This window comes from Rhagoletis zephyria, unplaced genomic scaffold, assembly GCF_001687245.7.
Source record: "Rhagoletis zephyria isolate East Lansing unplaced genomic scaffold, Rhagoletis_zephyria_1.1 Rzeph_scaffold_00018, whole genome shotgun sequence".
In the NCBI taxonomy this organism is placed as follows: domain Eukaryota; kingdom Metazoa; phylum Arthropoda; class Insecta; order Diptera; family Tephritidae; genus Rhagoletis; species Rhagoletis zephyria.
In genome coordinates this window covers 198,749-210,916 of record NW_016157102.1, presented here as the reverse complement: position 1 = coordinate 210,916, position 12,168 = coordinate 198,749, and the positions used below count along the sequence as shown (strand labels likewise).

Genomic DNA, 12,168 nt, shown 5'->3' with positions numbered 1-12,168 from the left:
TTTTGTAGTTGTTGCAAACAGGCTGAACTGTATGCAAGATTTAGATATCAACACGCGGAACGTTGATGATTTTTAAGGGCTCGAATTTATGACGCGTAATATATCGCAAAAAAAAATAAAAAAATTAATTAAAAATGATTAATTTATAAAAATATTAAGCAAAATTTAATATGCACTGAATATAATCAAAATTTGTTACGAGGAAAAGGTTCTTAGTGTCTCCAAAATGTGTTTACTACTTTTAAAATTATACTACTTATGCTTATTGTAATAGTGTTAACGTGTTTTTTTTTCGAAAACTTTTAAGCTAACGAAAAATCAACTTTTTGCTACGAGTTCAGCGCCAATTGTCCTCTGTTTATCTGTTTGTAACGGGTGATTTTTTTGAGGTTAGGATTTTCATGCATTAGTATTTGACAGATCACGTGGGATTTCAGACATGGTGTCAAAGAGAAAGATGCTCAGTATGCTTTGACATTTCATCATGAATAGACTTACTAACGAGCAACGCTTGCAAATCATTGAATTTTATTACCAAAATCAGTGTTCGGTTCGNCTATGGCCATTTTGAGGGAAAACTTCGGAGAACAATTCATCTCAAGAAATGGACCGGTAAGTTGGCCACCAAGATCATGCGATTTGACGCCTTTAGACTATTTTTTGTGGGGCTACGTCAAGTCTAAAGTCTACAGAAATAAGCCAGCAACTATTCCAGCTTTGGAAGACAACATTTCCGAAGAAATTCGGGCTATTCCGGCCGAAATGCTCGAAAAAGTTGCCCAAAATTGGACTTTCCGAATGGACCACCTAAGACGCAGCCGCGGTCAACATTTAAATGAAATTATCTTCAAAAAGTAAATGTCATGGACCAATCTAACGTTTCAAATAAAGAACCGATGAGATTTTGCAAATTTTATGCGTTTTTTTTAAAAAAAAAGGTATCAAGCTCTTAAAAAATCACCCGTTATTTTAATTTGTTGCTGTTGCAGCTGATATTTATGTTGAATATTTCATTGTTGTTGTTGTCTTTATCCAGTATACATATGTTTTCAATGGTTATTTTTTTATGTAAAAATTAAGCTGAGTTAAATGCTCTTTTTGATCCCTTTGTGCTTTTGTTTCAAATGCATTTCGTCGTAGTGGTTGTATTGCTTGCATATGGCTACACACATACATATATGTATAATTATGAACGTATGTATATGAGTGTTTGCTGCTGCAAAATCTGTATACCTACATTTATATTTAAGCATTTTGGTTTCTATTTTTACTTAGCGATTTTTAATGAATGCGTCGTTTTGTGTGATCTTTTAATTTTGATGGGTTTCTGCAACTTTGTTTGTATTTTATTAATGCGGTAACTTTCATTGGTTTCATATACATTTTCTCCATGTAGCTTTCTTTATAAACTTTCGTATTTGTTTATTTTTATTTTTTAATTTATTTTTAGTTGCTTATTTTATTAAGGTATAATGCGATTGCTTGAGTGTATAAATTGTTTACTTTCGTCAATTGTTTATTTATTATTTTGTTTTGATTACTTAAATAAGTTATTTTTTTTTTTAATTAAATGCTGCTCCGGTACGAGTACGAGTATGCGTCCAATGCTCTCGATGTTCTCAAACTGCCTCATCTCTTTTTCATTCAAAAACCAATGCTTTTTTCTACCCACTTTCCGTGAACATATACAAATACTTACGTCACAACACCACCCTAACTTGCTGCTACATAGTTTCCTGCAATCTATAATCCTCAGTGTACCCCTAACTGTACCTTGCTGCTTAATTAGCTGGCTGCCAACAAACGCTCCAACTTATAGACGTAGCTTAATGGACGTTAGTTGTACTTCGGTTTCTTGATATCAGACATTGTTTTTACGAAAGACTTCGTTGGGGTGCTGGTTGCTGTAGTTCTGACGCGATGAGCATTGCTGGAATGAAAGATGGAAAGAGAGGCTTGTAAAAAACCAGAAAAAAGATCACTTTACAGCTTCAAATACGAAATATTTTTGCAAGGCAATTTGGAAAACAATTATCTTTTTGTCGAATGTAGCGGTTGCCTTTTTACATTTTTCGTCATATCGATGTTCTTGTTTTGTGGAGAGAATATTTTGTGACCAAAGTTGATTTCAAATACTCCGTTCTAGTTAGTACCCACCCACCAGATCTCAGTTCTTATCATCAGTAAATTAAAACTCAGCAAAAATCAATAAATATCTGCTAAGGGAGTATTTCGTACATTTTAATAGAACTATAAAAAAAAAAAAATATTGTCGCAGGTAACCCGGTAAACATAAAAATGCATCTACTAGCTCGACAAAAAATAAAAATAATTTTTTTTTTTTAATTTTAAGGCTCAGTAGTTGCACGACAATATTTTGTTTTCTTTACTTAGGAGGTGGTACAGTCTAACGCATTAAAAAAAAATTGAAATAGAAAGTAGCCAATTCAAATATATATAATATAATATAATATAATATTTCGCTTCAGACATTTTTATACGAAAATACGCCTAACTTTGTATTTTCGTAATCAAAAATTAAAGCCGTCTCTAGCCAAATGATTAGCAGAACTGCCAAAGCGGCACCAACTCCCCTTTTTGGAAGGCTTGTAATTTCGTTTAATTACTTTTTCAAACGCCAGGAGTGTATTTACACCTACATTTATCTAACGGTCGACGAAGAGCTACACGCGAGGTTTATTTATATTCGTGCATATATACATAGTATGTGTATGTATGTACCTCAATGTATACAATTATATTTGTACTGCCTGTAAATGTGAAAATGGTCATCGATGAATTCCCTAACAATTTTCTTTGCAAGAAAGCAATAATAGTACAGGTAATTGCATTTTAATAACGGTGTTATAAAGTTAGAGTTAGGCATATAAAAAGGCAGTGTTCTCAAAGGGATATAAAAAAAATTATGTATTCAAAATGTTGTGGCAGTTAGAAACGCATTATGTTTTAGCCATAAAAGTGATTGAACTGGCATAATCCTATATTTACATATATTAGGGTTGTAGGCTAAATTTTTCCAAACCGGTTTCCACCGTTTTTTTTTGATGTCCAGAGGCGGTTTTTTCAATTTATGGTTTCTCGAATATCGAATAAACCGTTTTTTTTATGTCATACAAATCTTGACCTCTCAATAAAAGTTATGAGTTTTTAGAAGTTTTCAAGGCTTTAAGGGGAACCTTTAGATAATTTTAAAATTATATTCTAGATTATTTGGGGATGAGCAGGATAACAACAGGATAACGGGAGGATATTTGATTCTAATAAGTGAATGTTTGGCGTCTAAACGTTGTTTACGTGTTGGGCCGAGCTTATCCTCCAATCCGTGTTCTGCTTCTTCATATTGTGACACAAATTGAGAGGTCTACACTTTTACTCCACCTCCGAGGAAGCTTTTTTTTTTATAGAATAAGTACCATCGGAGGTTTGCCGTTGCCTGCCGAGCGTCAATCGCTATTTGAAAAAACTTGTTTGATGTTTCTGGGACCACAAATTGAGTACTACTACTATTTAAGTACTCGGCTACAGCGGCAAGAGCTCAAAACCGAACGTAGGTAGAAAAAATTCCAAAGTATTAAAAAAAACTAAAATAAGATCTAACATGAATTTATCCCTGATTTTTATTTGTTTTACTTTTGATCTAAATAAAAACTTTTTACTTATTTTCCATTACTCTCTTTTAAATAAAAGCTATATTTTAGGGATGTCAGTGGCAAAAATGCACCGATGTTTTTTCTCGCATCGATTCTTCGAAACTGACATCGATATTTGTCCATGCATCGGGCGACCTACATCGATATATCGATTCGAATAAGGTTTTCCTCCACTATGGAAATAAAACATTTTGTGACATTTTTGGGTATGCTTATATAATTTTAGTATAACAAAGAGCAAGTCAGCAAAAAAAATATTAAAAATCAAAGCAATATACTAAAAGTTTGGGAGCTATAAAATTACGTCTTGCTTTCTTTGAATTTCAGACAATGTTCGCCCGTTCGATGTAATTGAGATGTCAGTTTATAGTAAACATCGATGCATCGAGGCATTTATAAATCGAGTGGAAAATTTTCGATGCATCGAAGCAAAACATAGATATTTTCGAAGCATCGCTGTTTTTCCGACATCCCTACTATCTTTACTGTTAACAGCTGCCTTGTAATTTTCGGTTATGACCAGTGTTGCCAGGACTTACTATACACATATATAACTATATAATTATGTAATAGATAGCTAGTCCCTTATTTTTTAATGGTGATCGATATAGAACTAGCACAATTATGTTGTGTTTTGACACATCATATATACATATTTACTAGTAAGAGTACTTGCCCCAATAACAAATTACTTAAGATATTTATCGTGAAGAAGCACTTAATAGTTAATCAATATTTCAGCATATTGCATCATTTCTGCCGCTAAATTCGGATTGACATATTGACCCACAAACATTCATAAATTAATATTCAAATGCAGTCCCTCTGCACAAATGTATGTATATGTATATACCTAAGTAAATTTACTGTGATTTTTACAGTACAACAGCTAATGAAATATTTACAAAACATTCGCGGTAAAAACGGGTAAGTGGCAATTGTGGCCATCACAGCCACACCTTAGCCAATTAATAATATCGGCAACCACATTGCGGTAGACCACAATGGTGTTGGTTGGCGGGCGTCACTTCGCCATATGGTTAGGTGTCAGCATTTATCTCTGGAACAACGTTCCAGAGGAGCGTAAGGTAGAAGGAGTATGTGTCTGTATATTTAAAATAATCACTTAGTTTAAACTAGTGGAGTTGTGACAAGTAAGGTAAAAGGAGTTGTGACAAGTAAGGTAAAAGGAGTTGTGACAAGTAAGGTAATGGTGCATTAAAATAATCTACCCAGCAAAAACTTTTCTGTTTTTGGTAAGCGCTTACTATTTGTTTCGATGGAGTAACGCATTATAATTTGCCTCAAGACAAAATTTTCCACTTTCTCGTTTACCCACTGCATTACAGGTAATGAAGGGAAAGCATTTTTACATTCTCTCGCTTACCTCCAATGACATGCCCAGGTTAAAGCAATGTGTTTTGTAAACTAGAATGTATGTTGTGGTGAATTTCGAAAAGTGCTTCCCAATCGAGATTCACCACTTACCTTCTAGTTTACAAAATACATTTCTTTAAACTGGGCATGTCATTGGAGCTAAGCGAGAGAATGTAAAAATGCTTTCACACTGCATTACCTGTAATGCAGTGGGTAAACGAGAAAGTGGAAAATTTTGTCTTGCGGCGAATTTTAATGCGTTACTCCATGGATACAAAAAGTAAGCGCTTACCAAAGAATCAAAATTTTCGCTGGGTAATAAAGAATACTACCAACCGAGGAGGTATCAATTTCTTATAATTCAAAAATTTAGAAAAATTGAGCAAATATCATTCATTTGGCGAAGAGAGAGGAATATGTAAATGAAAAATTCGAAGAACTTAAAACTTTTTTACCAAATGGGGATGAAAATACTCTCACGAACCGTGTACCTAATTCATTAAAACAAAAAATAAAATTTTGCAATTATTTTGTTCTACGAAAAGGCAGCTTTATCTTCTACCTGTTTAAGTTATTATTTTTCCTGAGTTAAATATATTTAAAAAATAAATGATAGTTAAAAAAAATACCTGCATTAAACAATTGTGGTTTATTGAAATCAGTGGTGGCCAGAGAGAGGTTGTACTCTGAGCTTTTTCATATCGGCCACGACAATCAAGACATTCCGCGATGACTTTAAAGCACCGATATGCAGAAAGAGCTTTTATTCTGCGCGCTCCTATATAACATATATAGAAAGCTTAAAAGAGCTTTGCCTGCGGGGAAAGGCAGTAACCGGCTTTAAAGTTTTCTATAGATTTTATATGGACGCTCACAGAATAAAAGCTCTCTCTGACGACGACCACTGTATTGAAATTAAGTGAAATACATACACATTTCTCGTCGGTAATAAAAAAAAATATTTTGAAGTTTAATGATAAGCTTATTTTTTGGGATGCAGAATGGCACACCCTAAGAAACTTCCTATTTCCTCCATAATTGCGTAAATTACCCCATGTCATAAATGTCCACATAAATACTTATTTACGCCAGCTTGTTAGAAACCCATTCACTACAACACACATGCAACGCAAACTTACCGCCTGTTTCTTTTCCCACGATTTCATGGCAGTTTTGTATTTCTCGAATTCGTGACACCAATCGGAATAGATTTTCTGATAGTCGTTGCTTTTATTTGGAGGAGTGCATCTGTAAAGAAAAAATAAAAAAAAACGAGAATTAAGTATAGTGAGTTGCCGGGAAACTATATAATTTCCATAATCACTGATAAAGAGTATTATTTCACTCACCTGTGTGCATCGACGGTTATGTTGTAGCTGCACAGCAAAGAACCACCCAAATGGCAATCGTAGCGGCCACCATCCGCCTCATTCACAGAGACAACAACCAAGCCGCGTTCCGTGGTCTCGATGTATTTGGTGGGGCTGTACCTGATTTCGTAGCTGTGCGAAATAAAAATAGAAAAAAAAAAATTAAGTGAAGAATGTGAATAGTGATTTAAGTCACAAAATTGCTTCTGAAAAGTAACAAAAATAAAAAAAAATAAAAGGAAACACAGTTTATAATTTGAAAAAAAAACACATTGCTGTCATACCGTCCCTTATCCTTTGAATGATGGTACCAAGTCACTTGCTCGTTCTTCAGCACCTCTGGTATTTTGACGAAGCAACCCAGATGCACGCTCTGCCCATAGGTGACGACGATTTTCTTCTTCAACACGCTGGAATCGCAAATATCGCTCGTTTCGTTGGCAACATCCTGCAAGCGGAAGAAAAAAATGTAAATGTTTGTGTGTGTGTGTGTGTGTGGATCAGTATGTAAAAGGAATCATAAGAGTATGTATATCGGTAAAATTTGAATGCACCGCAGGATTGCAGGTGTTGTGGCGGAAAATTGCTCTCGCTTGCAGCACACACACACACAGATAAGCCAATGCAAAATCAAGTTGCCTATCTCGCTGCCAACCTACATACATACGTCTATCTACCGTTCTAGCATCTGTCATTTGTCTGTCTGCATGTCTAATTCTATGTCTGTGCGCATAGCTCAATGTCTCAATTTCCGTACGTCTGCCTGTCTGACAGTCTATCTCTGTGTGTGTGCCTTCCAATCAGTGGCTGCTTTGCATTGACATCGATGATTTACGCGTGCGCCCAGCCGCATTTATATTGGCTTGTTGCCGCAAAAAGCGAAGACAGATAAACCGAAACCGACACACGTGTGTTCAACTTCGCATACCTGCAACAGATCCAATTCGTATGGGCGACATGTGTTCGCCTCCTTGTCCCAGCCGCAGTAGGGATCACGCACACAACGGAAGCAATTGTCATAACGTCGATTGCACATCGCCAAATCGATTTGTTTGATGCGATAATCTGTGGCAACGTAGAGCGATTTACGTGCCTGACTGATGCCCATCACCTGTATCGCTTCGTTCGTTGCAATCTCGAAGATATCAAGCAATTTCGATAGTGATTCACCATTGCGATAGTATTGCACGATTTTATAGATACGCCCCAAATGTGTGCCCACATAGTAGACGGTATACTCCTGATTGAGAATGTCAATGCGAATTCTGTAAGAAGGAGAGAGTTTAGATTTGATGGAGTTACGGAGGTAAATAAAGCATTAAATAGAGTAAGTAATAATATTAATGCAATACATATATGGCATTAGATTAGGGCTAGGAATGCTATCCAGATTTTTTGAATATTCGGATAAGAACTCTTCTTTTGATGACGACCACGACGAACTTTTTTTTTGAATATACTTCAATTAATTACAATTAAAATTCTAATTTACTAAGCACCAGCAGCTTTAGGGCTAATTTCAGATGAGCAATTTAAGAACCGATTGATGTCGAAAAAATTGTCATCTTCAGATCAAATATTTAAACTGTATTTAAATGCCCGATGTCGGCTATCGAAATATGGAAAATGCAACGCTGATTTTGCAAACGAATTCATAATTAACTTAAATGCGTAAATTAATTTATCAATATTTATGTTTTTGAAAAATTCAAAAATCAGTTTAATATTTTTTTTAATTTGAATAAGTTAACAATTCGAAGGGGTTGAGTTTCGGGAAGAAGGAGGATATATCATCTGTAAGAAGGAGACAGTTTTTTAGAATATGGTGGATGGCTAAGGGAACCGTGCGGCAAAACTAACTAAATGGCTGAGACTGGTTGTTCAACAAATTAGCCTGAGTTAGACTATTGTGACCTAATCTAAGGCGGAGCTATATTTGGATTGTGTGAGTTCTAAGTGTGGGGTCTCGAAGGAATTTAATTTGAGGGCATGCACCTGGAACGCCCGGGCTTTCAACGGGGAAAGTTGTCGAGAATACTGAGGCTGATATCAACGAAGAGCAGGAAATATAATGGACGGAGAAAGGTAGAGAAATCATGGAACTTTGTGACGATTACTACAGTTGCTAGGCAATGAAGCGGCGATTGCTCTGTTGAATATGTGCGGATCGCTTACTAGATTCCGCATCAAAAAGGGATTCTTGAACATCCCGCTCGGTAGCGCCCACTTCCCGATGGAGAAAGTTTAAATTAAAAAAAATTATATCAGTCATTCATCAAACCAATGGAATTCTGCCAATCGCTACGCGAAATTTTCATCGCCAAATTTATCGCAGTGGGTCTTTAAAGTATACAACATGAAAAAGTAACAGATGCAACGTGTAATCAGCCTAACATGGCAGTATGAGCGGCATGTAACTAAAAGTTGCATCTTATTAGGCGCCACTGCTATTCTTTTGGAGAGATTTTTTTTGATCAAAATTGTCGATAGCGAATGTTGGAATCTCGCTGCTGATATATAGGCATGAAGAACAAACACATCCGATAAGGCAGCCCTTGCAGTATTCGTAAGAAGGTTTTGAGAATTTACGGGCCTTCAAGCGCTGGCGAAGGTGAACACCGTAGACGATGGAACAACAAGCTATATCAGTATTGCACTTCGACAGGAGTCATGTCATACGAATGGGCACAAATGCTTTAGCCCCGGTGGTAACGAAGGAAAAGGAGGACTCCTTTGCACGGGAATGAGAAGTAGTTGGTTTCACTTGGATTTCGAATTGGCATGAGTTCGCACAAAGCACGACTTCATTGGACTAGACAGAAATCGAGAAGGCGGTTACAGCACCCAGGAAGAAGAAGTGCACATTTTTAAATATACTTTTAATGGGGCTCCACTTTCCAACAGCTAAGAAGCAGAAACAGTGAAGTTGGTTTGGTAAAAATTTATCTTGACTTCCAAGTTGAGGCTGATGATGAAAGAGAACTGGAAAAGCTAGTATCTTCAAGAACATATTTAATTTTGTAGATTGTGGTCTAATTACCATAGCGAATATTATAAGCAAAGGGATTTTATTAAAATTAATGCGTCCGCTTACTAAGCCAATTGACGCACCTGCATTTCCAGGAAATGCATTTGATTATTAAGTAATTGCAGGGGGCTTGCACATTTGCATCATAAAAAAAAAACTGTGTTGAAAAGGCAGTAGAGATTGTGAGATAAAAAACGACTGTCTGGAATTTAGTTGTGGTCATAGTGAGCACTCCTTTTTATATGTAAATTTGAAGTATAAGCCCAATAATAATAAAAAAGATCAGTGCTCTTAAATTGGAACCAATTAAAATTACCGATATGAGTACGGCAATTAATAAAAAAGGAATTTCATATTTTATCCTGTTGCGTTCATGTGGCTGCTGAAATCAATGAAATCCTTGTTATCTGATCGGGATTATTTTGATGAAGGCTTAAGTGTCTCAATGAAAAATAGAAAGAGAGAGAATGAGCTTTCGAATGTATGCATACAAATGTGTGTGTATGTCTGCCTATATTATATTATATAGTACATACGCAGATCCCAAAGCGATTGTGTGTTTATCAGTTTGTGCATGTAAATAAAGGCATTAATAAATCATTAAAAAGGGATATAAAATGATATGGCCAGCACGTCCGCATGCATGGGCCATTAAAAGGCAACAAAATTAAAGAGCAGCGAAGAAGGCTTGACGTAGGAGTTGTTGAGCATTAAGACTCACCTGTGCAAGTGGCATCAGCCATTGTTGGCAGTTTTACATTTTTCGTTATGTATGTAAAGTGAGAAAAATACGTTGGGTATAATAAAATAATTAAACCGCAACAACAACAATGCCAATGAACGCATTGCGGGCAGGCGGGGTGACAAAGGAGATACGAGTATCTATCCCATTGTTCGAACTCGAAACGCTATTATTACATTTTGAAGTGCATTTAATATATGTATGAATTCATAAGCGGCAACAAAATATATATTTAAAAAAAAATTGCCGATGAACGATAAAATATTACATAAAGCTGCGCATTTCGCTCACAACAATTTTTATTAATACGCGATTTAAGCGCCGCGCACGCAATCAAAAATCAAGCGGAGCGCATCTGCCCATCGTAGCATTTACATCCGCTGCCTACTTACAGGCGCTCAGAGGCATTAAGCGTGCAAGTGGCGAACGGCCGGCTACTGAAATTATTACAATGCAACGTACAAGGATAAGACGGCGACGATGACAACGAAGAAAATATGGCAGTGACGTGAAAAATGAAAATCTTCAGCAGTGGCCACAGGCATTGTAATATGTATAATTGCTGCCACTGGAAGGATAGCTGAGCGCTGCGCAGAACGCAAAACGAATTGCTGTGTCGTAAGGCAGTCACCATTACTAGGAGCTTCAGCATGGTCGCTGCAGCGCGGTTGTGTGACAACCTAAGGGCTGCCATTTGAGCCGGCTTTTGGCCGCTCAATGCACTTCAGCCCTTAATTATTTGTTGTGAATTCAATACGCCGCGAGCCGGGCGGTTTATTACACGCTACAAAAATGTTATAAATGCGGCTGTGCGGTCGAATTTGCAACGGATTGGTGGCCAGCTTGCGTACAGGAAAAATAGTTCTGATTTTCATGAAACCTTTTCGTACTCCGGTATATAAAATAAATTTCAAAAGGATATTAAAGTAAACAAAATCAAATAAATTACTCGAATGGGACGAATGAAATAGTTGATTTCACATAAAGCAATAAATACAATTTGAAGTTCTCTTAAATGGCCACCACTGCTAAAAAGTATTTCATGCTAGGCTGACCTTTATTAACGTTTTGTTTTACAGTTTAGATGCAATTACTTTTAAAAGTAGCTAAGCTTGCGCTGCACTTCTGGAGCTAGCTGTAAATAGGCTATAAAACAAAAATTATAAAAAAAGATATACTTTATAATATAGCTACATATCTATATTAACTCTTCATTTCAACAGAATTTTATTGAAATTGACTGCCGGTACTATTTTGATTGAATTTCGGTTGATTGAGTAAATGACATGCCTTCGCTTCAGCTGTCAACTGTGGGAAACACATTTAATTGTATTTTATTTTTAAATCTCTCCCTTTCTGGTTTTATTGATTTCATTTGCCGCAAATATTTGCATAAATTGTCAAAGTACTCGCTATGCACTCAAACAAAAAGTGAAATTGAGTAAAATTGCAATTGGCTGGTAATGGCGTAAAAATTCGTCAGTACATACATACATTCACATGCATGTAAGTAACAATATGTACCGTATATTTGTATTCTCAATTACCATCATGAAAACATTCACATTCAATTACACCGGCACACAAAAAAAAATTTTTGTTCTGTACACCGGACGCCACCTACCTACGGGCATGTTTTTCGACCCGCTGAATCCGAATTTTGAGTTAGTTTTGGCCGGTCACCCCCCAATTTCGAGTAAATTGCAAAAAATCCTAAAAAATAGCGAAAATTTGATGTTTTCGTTACAAAAAAAATTTGTGGATATAGGAAACGCATAATTTTTATGTATTCTGATCCNCGCTTGAGTGCGAATCGTATTAAAAATCAATTTGCAACAACGCTGCGCATTAAAAATGCCGAAGCAAAACAATAAAACACATACAAACATATTCGCACATAATAATTGGAAAAACGTAGAAAGCAATAAAATAAAAATAAAGTGTCAGGAAAAATGTGGCGCTGATTTTCTCTTTCCTTAT

General features: G+C 36.0%; 1 protein-coding gene across 7 annotated transcripts in view; it reads right to left on the bottom strand.

Moving 5' to 3' along the window:
- Window positions 1–1,012: 1,012 nt before the first annotated feature.
- Sema2a (Semaphorin 2a) overlaps window positions 1,013–12,168 on the bottom strand; it is a 150,147-nt gene continuing 138,991 nt past the window's right edge. For all 7 annotated transcript variants that reach the window (XM_017613726.1, XM_017613690.1, XM_017613697.1 and 4 more), the window contains 5 exons: window positions 7,347–7,683; window positions 6,703–6,866; window positions 6,398–6,550; window positions 6,188–6,296; window positions 1,013–1,930 (listed from right to left, as the gene is read on the bottom strand). In XM_017613726.1, coding sequence (XP_017469215.1) covers window positions 1,862–1,930; window positions 6,188–6,296; window positions 6,398–6,550; window positions 6,703–6,866; window positions 7,347–7,683 — 832 coding nt within the window. In that variant the 3' untranslated portion in view covers window positions 1,013–1,861. The remainder of the gene's footprint in view (window positions 1,931–6,187; window positions 6,297–6,397; window positions 6,551–6,702; window positions 6,867–7,346; window positions 7,684–12,168) is intronic.